The following is a 15306-nucleotide window of genomic DNA, read 5'->3' as shown; positions in this document are numbered from 1 at the left end:
CAGGACAGTGCTGCTATGGTTTGGTTGTGGAATGTCCCCCAAAGGCTCATGTTAAAGGCTTGGTCCTCAATTATTTGGAGGTTGTGGAACATTTAGGAGGTGGGGCTAGCGGGAGAAAGTTAGGCTACCAGGGGCATACCCCTGAAGAGGATATTGGAACCTCAGCCCTTTCTTCTCTTTCTCTTTGCTTTGAGGCTGCCGTGGGATGAGCAGGCCTCCTCCACAAAATGTTCCCACCATGATGCACTGTCTCACTACAGACCCAGAGGCAACAGGGCCAGGCGACCATGGACTAAAACCTCTGAAACCATGAGCCAAAATAAAATTTTCCTCATTTTAAGTTGATTATCTCAGGTATTTTGTTATAATAATGTAAGCTTAATAACCCAAATGTTAGTTAAACAGAGTCTGCTAAGATAAATTCTATCTTGTATTTCCTTTAATCAATTTGTGTGTCAAATGATGCTGAAAGGTGTGAACTATATTATATGGACATGCACAAGAAAACAAGGATGCAATAGTTCACAAGTGTTGCAAACGTTAACAAGATCAAAGTACCAGTGTTTCACATATCTTGTGTCATTACTCCAATCAACAGCATGAACTGTGGAGATACAACAGAATCTCTTTTCGGTGTGACTCGATGTTAATTACATGGTTTGTACTATGGGTCATTCATATCCCTGGAAATCAATGTGTACAGACAAGAGAAGCCGACAACACTGTTAGTTTATGGGTGCTGCCAGCTGTGAGCTTTAGTGTAATAAAACATCTCAATGTACATCCCTGTGCTACATTTCAGCTCCTAAATTTGCAACATACTCCTCTTTTTCCAGGTAGTCTTCAGTTTCAGTAGATGGGGGACTTGGCCTTTCCTTATGGTAAGAAATACAGAACAAATAAAGAGTCTGTAAGTTTCTGAAGATAAAGAACATGTTAAGATTTTCCTGGGTTTACAAATAGCGGCTGTAGAAATAGCCCTGCAGTTCCAAACACACAGACAATTATAAATATCCAAAGAAATATTCTGTCTACCACCATAGCAACATATTTCCAGTCATCTTCTACCTGAAATACAAACAAAAAAGTCAAAGCTATTTTTAAAAATCGAAACTATAGGAAGCATGTTCTATTTCATAATAAGGTTTTCTTTTCCAAAGATTTCCCCAGTACTTTTAAAAACAGATATTGGTGGCATTTTGGTGTTAACTTGTGTCTCCTAAGTAATACCTATAAGAAATTTTGTTTTGTCTGAAGAGATAGATATGTCTCCAGGGGTACCTTGTGGATCTGGCTATGGAGTATGCAGAAAACCTTGTAAGTCAGGAATCTCCAGGTCACAAAGGACTTTTCCTGACTACAAAGAACACTCCCAGGAAGCAGCTGCTCAGATAGCTCAACTCTCATCATTTGCACCACTGGCCCCATGGCAAGTCTGGGGAGTGGGTGTGAAGCACGCAGTGAGGGATAGGGGTGGAAGACATGAGGTACTGTTGAAGACCCCTGAGCAGGAACAGGCAGCCCTTCAGACTGCAAAGCGATGCTCGTTGGGAGAGTTAATGGCATTTCTCCTGCCTGTCCTGTTCCTGACCTCCAGCTGCCATAGTCTCCACAGCTGTGTCTTGAGAGCCCTACTTGGTGGCAATTAAGTCAACAGAAACTCTCTCTCCTAGACTTTACAAAGTGCCACCCTGAAGGTGAGTTTTTCTAGACTTTCTTACCCTGGGTGGCAGAACTTCCTGGTATCTGCCCTGCACAGGATGGACTTGACATCTCACAATATACTTTCACTAAGAGATATGGATGCCAGCATCTGTCATGTGAAGTAAACCCAGATGCCACAAGTTTTCAGCTGCCCTTAGCTAGTCACCCGTATGGTATGGAAAACTGGCATGATTTCCTTGGGCTCTCTCCTTGGAGGATGAGGGAAGGCTGTGTGCTTCTATAGTTAGACTCGACACCAGGAGCAGAATACGTGGAAACTAAAAATATCCCCAAGGCTCATTCAATCCATCTCAAGTAGAACAAGTGGGATTGGAGTTGCTGAACGCTGGAGCTCACACACCTTCTCCTACCACTTGGAGGTTGTAAAGCTCTGCGGTCAGTTCTTCCCCCCTGGGGGCAGCTTTTTTCTGTCCACCTTTCTATTTGCCACTGTTCTTGTGTAAGCGTTCTTAGTTTCATTAACCAAGGTTGCCCTGAATATGCCTTTTAACCAGATTTAGATTTGAGGTTTACCACAATTGGTGGAGATTTGCTTTGACCCTGCAGATCAGTCCACCAGTAACTGCAGAATAACACAGCTGCCTGACTCTCTTACAAACACAACTCACACTGAGGATCTATGTCTTTAAAGTATCCCTGGATGGATGAGAGGAGATGTGCATTTACCTCCTTTGTTTCATTGTGGCTCTTCATGTTTTCTGCTATGAATTGAACACTATCAATCACATCTTCAACCTCAGGGGAGTGCTCCAAATTCTCTGTTGTCCATTGTGAAGGCTGATGACTTAATCTTCTCTTGCTGGTGGCTAGCTCACGTGACTTATGACAGTGGCAGCGTTCCTTCAGAAGTTTAGATTCTCTGCGATTAGCAAACCTGACCTTGGCAGGCTTACCAGAAAGACCTTCGGGATTTTTCTTGGAACTTTTTTCCTTCATCTGGTCCAGAGGCCGCCTCATCATCAAGATCTGTGGAAACAGCTGGAGGAAAATCGTCTTCACCCATTTGGGCATGGTGTGTGTGGTAGGGGTGCGATAGTGTATGTTTAACACAAACACGGTCACCACAATGGACAACGTGACAAAGATCATGGTGAACAGCAGATACTCGCCCACCAGCGGGATCACAAGAGATGTGGAAGGGATGGTTTCTGTAATGACCAGCAAAAACACGGTCAGAGAAAGCAGAACTGAGATGCAAAGTGTCACTTTCTCACCACAGTCGGAAGGAAGGTAAAAGACCAACACTGTTAGAAATGAAATGAAGAGACAGGGGATGATCAGATTAATGGTGTAAAACATTGGCAGTCTCCGAATGTAGAAGGAATAGGTTATATCTGTGTATATCTCTTCACAACAGTTGTATTTTATGTCATGCTTGTAGCCAGAAGCATCAACTATTTCCCATTCACTGTTTTCCCAAAAATCATTCATATCCACTTTAGAGCCAATGATTAAAAGATCAATTTCAGCTTTATCATATGTCCAGGAACCAAATTTCAGGGAACAGTTTTGATGATCAAAGGGGAAGAAGGTGATATCCATAGGACAGGAACTCTTAAAAATAGCTGGTGGGGTCCAGGTTATCATGCCATCGTATTTAAGAAGAGCTTTTGTCTTGCCTTCGACTTGGAAATCACCAACAGCACTGTAAAATAAATCAAACAAATTAATAAAACCCCCTGTGGATTGGCATGTGCCAAAAGTAACTTTGGAAGGAGACTATGGTTGTCAGATACCCATACTTGTTATAGAGAACAATGTCAGGCTTCCAAATCTTATCTGCTGGAACACGAATAGTCTCAATGCCATCATATTCCATTGGATCCCAGCGCAACTTATAATCATTCCAGACCTAAAAGAAAAAAAATTAATTTTAAAAATTTCTTAATAGCTATCTTCCAATGCTAACTTTATGTTGGAACAACAGATTTTTTAAAATAAAAAAATGTTATTTGAAGAGTGCCTTGGTTTCTAGAAAAGTCAGGAAATTATATCCATGGGGAACAGGGGGTTAAAAAGCTAAGCTGATTTTTAGCAAATGTTTAACTAGATAATTTCCTATTCATTATTAGTTAGCTGGTGTAGGTTATAGGCTTAACCTCCATATCCCATAAACTATGTTCAAACTGGAGTAGTAACCCATTTCTAATGTTAAATTTTGTGTGATTATGAGTTTGTTTCCAAATCTGTGTAAAATATCAAGATTTTTTTAGGGAGGAGACAATATAACTGAGAGAGTCAGCTGGCAGGAATCTACCATACATGCTCTCTTAAGCTCAGCTACTGACCTCTCCAGGCGTGGGCAGAAGAGATCAAAGAGTGAGCAAGTTCAGAATCCAAAGCCCAAGTTAAAATAGGAGATTAGAGAGCAGAAAACAAAATCTCTATGTCAGAGAGACCTTTGTCACTAGGTTTCTGCACCTGTAAAACCTACATTGAGCCAGCTGAAAGATGTGTCTACCATAAGCAAGACATGGAAAGAGGTCATGCTAGTGGGTTTTATCCATCCGATATTATTGAGTGGATACATAAGGACCACAGTTCAAAGAGAGAGAGAGACATACGTGACGTAGCCACAAATTGGTTTCCATGATCTGGTTTACTTCATCCTGGGAAAAAGAAATCATTTTTAGCTTCAAATGTACTTGCTAATAGAGGTAGATCTTATAGCAAGAATCACAACTAAAAAGAGATGAATCTGAGTTATTCTTGCTAATGAAGGAAAGCAAGAAGACCAAAAAGGCAATATATAACAAGTATTTCTTTAGTACGCAGCCAGAGATGCAATATCTCCACATCTGGTCCCAATGCTGTGGACTTTAAAGGAAATGTGGCTTTAAACTATCTGTCTATGCTGATTTAGGTCTCACCTCTTCTCTGAAGTTTTTCTGATCACCACAATCCATAAAGGTTTCTGACTCCATGAAAGGAAAAAAAGAAGAGGAAAGAGTCTTGGAAAAGAGGGAGGGAAAGCACTCCATAGGGTACAGGTACCCAAACCTAGGTCCTTGCTTTTGCCTCAGCATCTACCCAAAAACATCAGCCTCAGCTCACCATGGAGATTCCCAGCTGGAATCCGCTACCCACCCACTACACATTCCCTTCCCCCACCCAAGCCACCACTTCAGTTGTTCATGACACAAATTTTTATTGAGTAACCTTTATGTGCTGTGTAAATGCTGGGATATAGCAGTTATATGATGGGAATATGTCCTGTCTTCACATATCTTAGCTGGTAGTTGGAGAAATATAAAATTATACACAAACATATACACATATACACACACGTACACACACACACAATATAATATGAGATAGAGATAAGTCCTATGAGAACTTAAGTTTCATGCAAGGGTCCCTGTGGATGTGCACGCACAAACATATACACACATACATTTATTTTATACAAGATGGCCAAAAAGGGTTTTTCTGAGGAAGTAGTATCTAAGCAGATTCTTAAACGGCAGTCAGGGCTATCTGGAGGATAAGTATTCCAGGTCAACATCCCCAGTATGATGAGTTCCTAAGTGGATACCAACTCTCACTGTGAAAGCTACCAAAGATTCATCAGGACCACTGGTAGTTTTACAACATAACAGTCCAAGGGCTATTGATAGTGGCCAGTAGTTGATTCCCAAAACTTGCTCAGCCAACCTGGCTTCCCAAGACACCCAAGAACTCTCCAGACTAAATGAACTCAATTGAAGCTGAGGGAGCTGTGGTGAGGCTCAGACACTAGTCTGCTCTGGTTCCCTGGGCCACTCTTCCGTTTTCTACCCTTTCACTTCATTCTCACTACTGCCTCTCCTAAACAGGCAAGTTCCTCCTTCAAACGGACTGTGTCAAGTCATAAGAAGTCCAAGGGTTTAAAAGGATCGGCAACAAAGTTACATTCATGGTTTCCTATTGGTCCCAGAAAACGCAGAACTAGCCAAGTAGTGACCAGCATTGTTTTACAGTTGTCCAAGCCTAAGGTCAATGCATTCTGATCATGAGAGGGTCACTTTGCAGTCAACAGAGGCTAGTGGGTAATCCATTAGCTGTCAATCAGGAAGAGGCAAGCTCTGCAGTCTCAGTTTCAGGAAGTTCTTAGAAGTAACTGGCATAAGCTTCAACCATCTTCCAAAGCCTGCTTTCCTCTCTGGACTAGTGTTCTACACTGTGTTCTGGGAGTTAAAATAACCGTTTCTCCCCTGCTACACTTCCACAGGCAGTATGGAGCTGGTGTGTGGAGGTGTGGACAACCTCAGAGGCGCCAACCAACTTGGTTGAGGAACTCATCTGGAAAGCCGTGGTCTCCATCCAGTTCCAGACCACACCAATGAACACGTGCACTGTATCAGACAACCCCCATGGAGGAGGCCAGAGGCTCACGATACCGCCTCACATCTTTGGGACCATCATCCACATCTTTCTCAGGAAAATAAATTAGATGACACTCCAGGTGTATGGCAAGTTTTGAGTCACAATTTCAAATATACTAAGTTTCTGGATCCACAGCAACAGATTCAGAGACATGGCTCAGCAAGGCCAAGTGGGTCACATTTTACCAGGGTTTTAAGTTTGCCATTTCAGATATGCCAAACCATCAGAAACACTGGTCAGGGGCTTTATTTTGGACCTCTGCCAGGGGGACAGTAGACATGCTCCTACCCCGAAAGATAGAAGACCCAGATGACTCTGTGACCAAGGTCAGGTTGCACAGCAATAGACTCACTTCCACATAGAGCTCTCTGGATCTTTAAGGTCCAGCTGGGGGCTCAAAGAGTAGCAGAGGGTGTGAAGGTAATTGAGATGAAGTATCCTGGTTATTACTGCACCACAGAGCCACCCCCACAGTTCACCTCATAACTGCCGTGTAACCTGGCAATTGTACCCCTGGGTATTAATCCCAGAGGTATGAAGATTTATATTTCTGCAAATACCTTTACACAAATGTTCACAGCAACTTTGTTCATAATAAACCCCAAACTGGAATCATTCGAAACGTTCTTCGACAAGTAAATGGTTAAACTAACTGTGGTACATCAGTACCATGGGACACCACTCAGTGACAAGAAGGAAGACCCCGTTGACACACTCAACACTTAGATGACTCTGTAAGGAGCTACACTGAGCAAAAGAGCCAAGGTCACAAACCAACATAATCTATTTATATGTAACATTCTTGAAATGACACTACTTTAGAAATGGAGGAAAGACTAGTTGGTGAAACCGGGCAAAACATAAAAGGAATTTCTCTATTATTTTTCTTATAACTGGATTTAATCAAAATCATTCCAAGCAGTCAAGTTTTAGTTTTAAAAAAGTTACTTTCCCAACTTTCTCTGGCAACAAGAGGGGATGAACAGATAGAAAGCAGAGGTTGTCGGGAGGACTTGTAAGAAAGCTCCTTGAAGAGGTCACAAATGCCTGGTATGTGCCCCTTTTGCCCTTCTCTCCCTTCATCCTGCTTCCTGCCAAAAATATAAATATGATGAGAGGAAATATAGCAGTTCCCTTGGAACATGAGGCAACACCGAGGGAAGAAGTCATATATAAAGGACAGTGAAGTAAAAAGAAGGAACCTTGGTCACTGTTGCCATGTTTGGCTTATGTGCTTATCAGCATAGTCCATGTAAGTGACATCCCCTGGGAGTTGTGCAGTGCATAACCTGGACAACTGAACACACAATTGCTCATACCCAGGAAGCTACCTAGTGCTAAACTCCTGAACTGCAAACCTTCAGATTTCTATTACGTAAGAAAGAAATGATGTTTTATTTAATCAGTGCTTAAAAAAACAAACAACAAAAAACTTTGATACTAGTAGCCAAACTCTGCTTTCAACAGTATACCTCCCACCACCTTCAGAACGATGTTCTGAAAGGACTCATTAACCAGGAATTTGAAGCAATGCTGCACAGTGAGGTGGCCCACCCAGACTTTGGATGCAGCTCAGTTCTCTACTCACAACAACCCAAGCCACAGTAAAGTGCAGCTCTTTTAATTCTCCCTTCAACTTTCCTCCACTTCTTTGTTTCATAAATTGGTCCCAAAAGCAGTTCCAGAAAATCACCACCTAAGGTGAACAAGTATAGCATTACTGAAGAAAGTGTCCCCTCCCGGGGGGACAGCTTTGAAGGGCCCACACGTATGTGGGCTTATGTTTATAGGTAGTGAGAAATCCCCTCAGGTACCATGCTCCACCCTGTAACAATGTGGAAAACTTCTGTGACCTCAGAGTCAGAGCCTCCAGAGAAACACATAGTGAATGTGGGACACTCACCACGTTGGCTAGCTGTGTGATGGCCACTTCAAAATGCACGGTGACAGGATCGGAAACATTTTCCACGGGCCGGATGAACTGGTTATAGCGAGAAAACAGTTTGTGGAAGAGTCTCTCCTCAGAGGCACAGCCTGCACAACCTGCGTGGCCAGAGAAGGAAACGTTAGGGATGCAGAGCCGGTGCTGGCACTTGGAGAGGTTCCAGGGGCGTTGCGGTCACCAGGAGTGGGTCGTGCCCACCAATGAGAACCCCACGGTTGTCACCAGCTCCGCCGGCACACTTTCCCACTGGTGCCCAACGAAACTCACCTTTTAACCTCGGCTGTTTCCCTTGTGGATAGAGACAAAATTAATTGTGCCTCCATCTCAGAACTAGGGCAATATCAAAGAAAATAACATTGGGAAGAACACTTTTAAAACCCAATGCACCAACTACGTTGAAGGAGCGACCGGAGGCTTGGGATGTTTATGTTGCTGAACGAAACCTTACAGTCTTAACAATGAAGCTTTCTGATAAGGAAGGAAAAGTCCTGCCTGGCCCTTTCTGATCTATACTGACAGCTGTGTCTGCAGCCAATAAGATGTTCAGCTGGGGACCCTCCACCATGCAGACTGACATAGGTACTTCATTAAGGTCTTCACAAGCCATCGTCTTCTGAAAACCAACTTTGAAATTCAGTAATTTTGGAGATTTTAAGAATGTAGTTTTTATAAAGCAAATCGACTTAAGATGTTTTAAGAATGATTCAAAATTAGGTTTTATTAATTGCATTTTCAGTCATTAAAGTACAGGAGTGGCACGTGTCTGTCTATACTTTTCCAAGAAAGCATTCAAGATAAGTTAATGCATTAAAGCTAAGTCTATGCTTTCACCTGATACAACTCATTCCATTAATACCCCATTTAAATACATTTCCCCTTATAGAATTCAAATTGGACAACTGAAATTTCACAAATTTTCCAAAGAGATTTGTACCTTGAAAGAATAAACAAAACAAAACTGAAAAGAATGGAAATGCTCCTCAGGCAAAATTGGACAGTAGGATAACTGTTATTACATTACCACATGAGAAGAGTGGGATAGCAAATGCCTTTGGAAACACAGAGATTTTAACAGGAAAGGAAAAGTTTAAATGTCACTCTTACCATAGTAATTAATAATGACAAAAATATTCCTTTGTAAAACAAACAATGAAAAAAGATCCTCTTCATTACCTATTTTCTCACCTTTGACACATTTTAAATAAGCCTTCCCTTGGTCTTGAAGAGCAAGTCCCTGCAAACCCAACAGCACCCAGAAATGTGATTTCATTCAGCTCAGCAGCAGTTCTAAGTTTTAACTTTGAAAATGAATGCTCTTACTCCTAGAGTATATTTCAGCATAGTAAAGTGACATATTTTCCAAAATGAAAAGAATTACCTACAAAATGGAAGGCTTCATAGATTGAATAATAGTATCAGCTGACAAATAAATCACCATTTTGAAAAACATATTAAATATAACAATTCCAAGAGTGGAATACACCCATAGCAGAGAAAGATAGAAAACTCTATCGTCCTTATTATATCCTAATTAGGAAACCATATTTTAATTAGAAAAATAAAATATGATTTACAGCATGTTTCATGGTACTCCCCATCCTATCCCCCAAAATCTCCTCTGACATGTTAAACTTAACTGATCCACACCAGATTAATCAGCAGTTATAACAGAAGTGCTTCCTATACAGATACTTTCCATATTTACCTAGACTCGTTCATACCTGCTTATTCAAGCACAAGGAGAAAAGATTAAATACATGAAATTAAAAGGTTATAGGAGATAAGCAGAAATAAAACCTACCTTTAAAGGAAGGTATGAATATACACGACCAGAGAAGGAATCCCAAGTGAAGGAATCCCTGACCCTTGCTGGTCAGCATGATTAAAGCACATTAGAATTCCTTTTTCTAGGCAAAAGATTGTGGGAAACAAAGAGCTATCAGACAGCTGCACCCATCAGACCTTTAAATCGTCAGAAGCCCACTGCCATCCACATGTGTCTTCTGTGAAATGAAAGCATTCACCAAATGTAACCCGGCTGTTCCAGCATCAGAGACTGTGGCCGACATGAAGGGCAAACAAAGAGGACGCCATGCAATGTCAGATGTACTGTCACATTTCCTGTCACCCCAGATCTCTTTTCGTGTAAGGAAGGTGAAGAAAGGCAGTGAGGGAATGCTAGGCAGGATGCAAAACATTGCAATGGCTTAGAGACCTTCTGCAATCTCAACCCCAGTCCTTAGGGGGATAAGCACACAGTTACTGGGCTCCCTCCCGATGCAGGTAAAATGCATGCTAGGTCCCCGAGAGCCCATTTGAATTCATTGAGTTCTCTGGTAAATCAGGGATTAATCTTTTTAGAAAATGTTCTAAAATATGAATCCCCTTTCCTGTCTTAGTAAGTGTAGCTTAGATTTGTTTTTGTTTTTGTTTTTTGTTTTTTTGTTTTGCTTTTGTTTTCTGACTTCAGAGCTTCTAGTGCCTTGTCTTTCTGAGTGGAGTCACTGCCATTCAGTTCTGGAGATTAGACGTGGGAGAATGAGAGGAATGGGCCAGGCTCAGTGGTGTAAACCTGTAATCTCAGCGTTTTGGGAAGCTGAGACAGGAAGTTCACAAGTTCAAGGCCAGTCTCAGCAATTTAGTGAGACCTGCCTCAAAATAAAAAATTTAAAAAATTTAAAATTTAAAATTAAAAGAATGTAACTTAGTTGTAAAGCACCCCTGGGTTCAAGTCTCAGTACCAAAAAACTAAACAAAACAAAACAAAAACCAAGAGGTATGGTACCCTGTGGATATTTTCATGTTTATCTAAACATCTTTGTCATCAATTGGTTCTCTTGGTTTTCCTCTTGTTCAGTCTCATATCAATAGAATCCTGATGAATTGAGTCTTCAGATCAGATTTTAATGTTGGTTAAAGAACAGTTAAAACCAGAGGTGATCTCTCAGGGCCTTCCTAACCAAATATTTTACCACATCATTAAAAATACCACATGCTTTATACATACACAAAATTCAGATTAGCAATTCCCTCGAGATTCTATTGACCACACACCTCTTCAGGGAGCAAAGAGAAATTAATACTTAATTTAGTACTAGACTTAGACCAGACATGGAACCAAGAGCTTCAGATATGTCATTTAAGGTGTTACTCAATTCTCCTCCTTAGCAAGATGGATTTTTGTCCTTTGCTGAAGTGTCATGTGAACTTTGTAAAAAACCTAAAGTGATTAAAAGGAAAAACATCACATATAATCCCAGCAACGTGGGAGGTTAAGGCAGGAGGATCATAAGTTCAAGTCCAGTCTCAGCAATTTAGAAGTGGTTCTAAGCAATTTAACAAGATCCTGTCTCAAAATTAAAAAATAAAAAGGACTGAGAATGAGGCTCATGATAAAATGCCCTAGGGTTCAATACCCAGTACAAAGGAAAGAAAGAAAAAAACGAGAGAAAGGAAAAAATTCGGATGGCACTTTACTAGGATGGGTAAAATGCCATCTTACATCCCAATTCGAAGTGACTCTTTTCCAAGATTCAGTTTTTAATTGGTTCGCTTTCCATATTTTCTACTAAACACACATTGCAATCTAAAAAAAAATAGTCCTTTTGTTACAGGGCTGCTGCCTTCTGGGAAAATGAGACAGCTCAAAGAACCCCCTTTAAACCCTGATTCTTGCAACCAAGTCAGAAAAAGTTTAGACATGTCACTCAGAGTAACAGACAATTAGTTTATTAAAGGGGTACAAAATGGGAAAGAGGGCACTCTCAGGGGAGAGTGGGTTCTTTCAGAGAGGAGAGGGACAGTGTGCCTCTACTGCATTCCAGTTTTATTGGGGATCCCAGAGACATTTTTAGAGAGTCCCACCCAAGTTCACCTCTTGACTTTTGACTGCCAGAAAAATGACATCAGACTTTCAAGTACCCACTGCCATGACAACTTTAGGTGGCTTTGGCCCATTCTTACCAGTTCTAAAAGAATTCTTAACCATAGATTCTTACAGATTTCATAAATTCTTATAGATTTTATGGTTAGGAGGAGTTATCCTTATCTTCCTGAGTTTGGGGATCTGATCTATGAAAAGGGTCACAAAAGTCTTCCCCTTCAGGTAACTCGGGTTTCTCTTATGGAAGTTATTTTTGGGTCTGCATTTCTCCCGCAGATAACAGGTACTTTGCTGAGGAATGTGGCATATTCTGTCCACTTAAGCCAGGCAGGGCTGCAGGTAAGTTGCTTCTTGGGAAAGAAAGCATGTGTGAGCCCACGTAAAGAGGGCCCATTTTATAGAATTATTCCCTTAACCTCATATTCCCACCATTCTCATCTGTTTGTCCCCTATCACTTTCATGTCCTTTGTTTCATCTCACATCAAACAGACCTTCTGTGTAGCTCATCTCCTGTCACTTAAAGAACTACTCTATAGGAGGAATCCTTTGGAATATGCCAAAATTTAGCACCTGCTAACTTTCTCCCTCTGTATCAAGAGCCTACAGAGTGGGAGAAAGCGAGGCTGGGAGTGCAAAATGAGTAATGAAGGATTGGATCAGGAAGATGGGGGCTGGTTCCAGAGGAAAGGAAATAAAATGCTAATACCTTCAGGACACTTCCCCTCCTCCCCATCTGTTGCCAAGGTTACCTGCCCCCAGGGAATTGTTCCTTCTTTTTTTTTTTTTTTTTTGGGTGCTGGGGATCGAACCCAGGGCCTTGTGCTCACAAGGCAAGCATTCTACCGACTGAGCTATCTCCCCAGCCCTGAATTGTTCCTTCTTGCAAGGAGTTATTCATGAATGCCCCCTGGGCTGCTCCCTTCCTACCTGTACCCCTGGGTGGCTTCATTCTAGCCCTTGGATCACTCCACCTTTTGGTCACTGGTCACATAGGCAAAATAAGAGGAGGAGTAGGGAGCATGAGAACAAAGGAAATCTGTAAAAGGGGCAGTAACTTGGACCCCCTCCTCTGCCTCCGTGGAGGAGTCTCCATTTCTCTCTCTCTCTCTCTCTCTCTCTCTCTCTCTCTATTCTATTCTATCCTTTAAATAAAACTTTCTGCACTTGCCTCAGTGTTTCTTGGGTGTTCAATTTTCAACACCAAGGGAATGGGACTCCAATCTGATTCTCAACACTGGATTTTTTGAGTGTGTACGTTAGGGAGGGAACTCAGGGTCTCACACATGCTGGGCAAATGCTCTACCATGTAGACACACCCCCAGCCCAAGGAAGAAGTTTTTAAATGGAGGTCACAGATGAGCCTCAGTAGAATTGAAAAATGCAAGAGGAAGAGTATGAATGGACTTGGGAGTCATTCAGACCTGGATATGGATTCTGGTTCTTATTTTCACCTGGGGGACCTTGGCCTTATACTCATCAGAAAATGTGATTAAATTTAGTGATGTCAATCCTTTAATTTCTTCCTACACAGTTTTGTATGTAATATTTGCATGCTCTCTTACCACTACAAATAGGTAATATTCCTGGTACTTTTGTTGCTGAAAGCTTGGTCCTTGTTCCCAATGCCAATCCAATAATGAGGACACAGTTTTGAGAAAAAGGAAAAAGGCTTATTGCTTTGCTAGCAAAGGAGAAACGCAGGGGACTCCTGTCCCAGAGGCTATGATTCTGCTCATGAGCAGGAAGGGGGCTTTTAAAGAGGTGATCCAAAGGCTACATTCCACATGTTCTCTGGCTGGAGTTGTAATTCACTTGTTAATTTGAAAGACAGCAATTTCTGAGGTCTTCTGGTACCATCCCCAAAGTCTGGATTCCTTCATTCCTGTGGTGGGTGTGTATTCAGGGACAGATAACTCTGCCTAGGATGGAGAAGACAGGTAATCCTGCTTCCCCTGAAATTAGAGAGGGGAGAGATTAGGGAGGAGCAAGGAGAGAAGAAGAGAAAGAAAAGTGCCCATTTTTAAAATAAGATGCAGTGGCAGAGCAGCAAGGGTTATATTCAAAGAGTAAAGTAGAGTACTGTTACATTTTAAATTGTAAGAAGGATATATAAATACCTGAAAACAGTTCTTCATTCAAAGAAAACATTCATACTTTGCCCCCACCATCAGAAAAAGGCTTGAGTTCTGTGATTAAATTATGAATTTACGTTCTACTTCGAACTCTTTTTGAAAATTGCAGACACGAAAGTTAAAGAGATATGTGGGAAGAAATAAGCATGCTTTCAGAGAAAAAGTAACTCAAGAAACAAAAGAATTAGCTGGAAGTAATGGTATATGCCTGTCAACCCAGCAACTCAGGAGGCCAAGTGGCAGCACAAAAAACCAAAAACAGGAGCAGACCGCAAATGGATCCGCAAACTTTCCTTCATTCAGCAGCAGAATCAATCAGTCAGGCATCAGAGGGGCTCGTTTTGGGGGTAGAAAACGGCCCCAGTTACAGAAGGGCTCTGGGTTTTATAGGTTATAATATGAGTGGGCAGAGTTGTAAAGATTTGAAACTCATTGTCACTGGGAAGGGATAAAAGCTCAGAACTCAGTCTGAGTTCACTGTTCATCTTTTTCCTCCAGGATCCATTGTTACCCAGAACTTCACGATTGCTTTTCTCCTTCCAGGACTCATCTGTAGTGGGAAAGGGTGGAAGTCCAGGGCCCAGCACTCAGTGTCCACCTCCTCCCTTATGGGCCCATTGTCACTAGGAAGGGACGAATCTTTGCCTTCTTCCCTTCCTCCTCCCCAGCCACAATGACCTCCTGTTTTCCCCAGGGGTGTCTTGGGGGATGTTATTTTCCATAACCCTTCACCAAGGAAGGAGGATCACAAGTTATAGATGAGACCCTGCCTCAAAAAATAAAAAAAATAATAAAAAAAAGTAGAGGAGGGGCTGCTGCTGCTGGTTATGTAGCTTAGTGGTAGACGGCCCCTGGGTTCAATCCCCAGTACCATCAGAACAAAACAAAACAAAAAAAGGAAACAAAAGAATCAAAGATTCTGTATTCTTTTCTGATGTTGCTGAATAATATATCATATTCATATTCTAGGAATTAGTTTCAGTTCAGTCGTATTGTTGAACCAACCAAAAATTTAGAGTGCTGTCTTTGTTTTAGTGAGGTAGGAAGAAGAAAGGGAGGTGCAGAAGGAACATGGGCTCTGGGCAGGCAAGGGCTGAGAAACATTAAAAGACCTTTGTTTTCTCCCTCCCTTCACCTTCCACAGTTCTCTTATTCAGTTCTAAAAAGAAATAGGAAGAAGTAGCAGGAATTTCAGTAAGTTATAAATTGGATGAAAACTATGGATCATTTGCCTCTTCCTCACATATATATATTC

The 15306-nt window shown here is 41.6% G+C and overlaps 1 protein-coding gene across 2 annotated transcripts; it reads right to left on the bottom strand.

Annotated features, from left to right (window-relative positions):
• Positions 1 to 842: 842 nt before the first annotated feature.
• Positions 843 to 9952, bottom strand: Chrna6 (cholinergic receptor nicotinic alpha 6 subunit). 2 transcript variants are annotated; one of them, XM_047550410.1, is made up of 6 exons: positions 9837 to 9952; positions 7994 to 8133; positions 4290 to 4334; positions 3468 to 3577; positions 2392 to 3370; positions 843 to 1068 (listed from the first exon to the last, which is right to left on the bottom strand). In XM_047550410.1, the coding sequence occupies exons 1-6, from the start codon at positions 9913 to 9915 to the stop codon at positions 937 to 939; spliced, it is 1485 nt and encodes a 494-aa protein (XP_047406366.1). In that variant the 5' UTR covers positions 9916 to 9952; the 3' UTR covers positions 843 to 936. The 2 variants fall into 2 exon arrangements, with proteins under 2 accessions (XP_047406366.1, XP_047406367.1); XM_047550411.1 differs by lacking the exon at positions 4290 to 4334.
• Between the last annotated feature and the right edge of the window lie 5354 nt (positions 9953 to 15306).

Source organism: Sciurus carolinensis, chromosome 4, assembly GCF_902686445.1.
Source record: "Sciurus carolinensis chromosome 4, mSciCar1.2, whole genome shotgun sequence".
NCBI lineage: Eukaryota > Metazoa > Chordata > Mammalia > Rodentia > Sciuridae > Sciurus > Sciurus carolinensis.
This window is presented reverse-complemented; position numbering and strand designations above follow the sequence as displayed.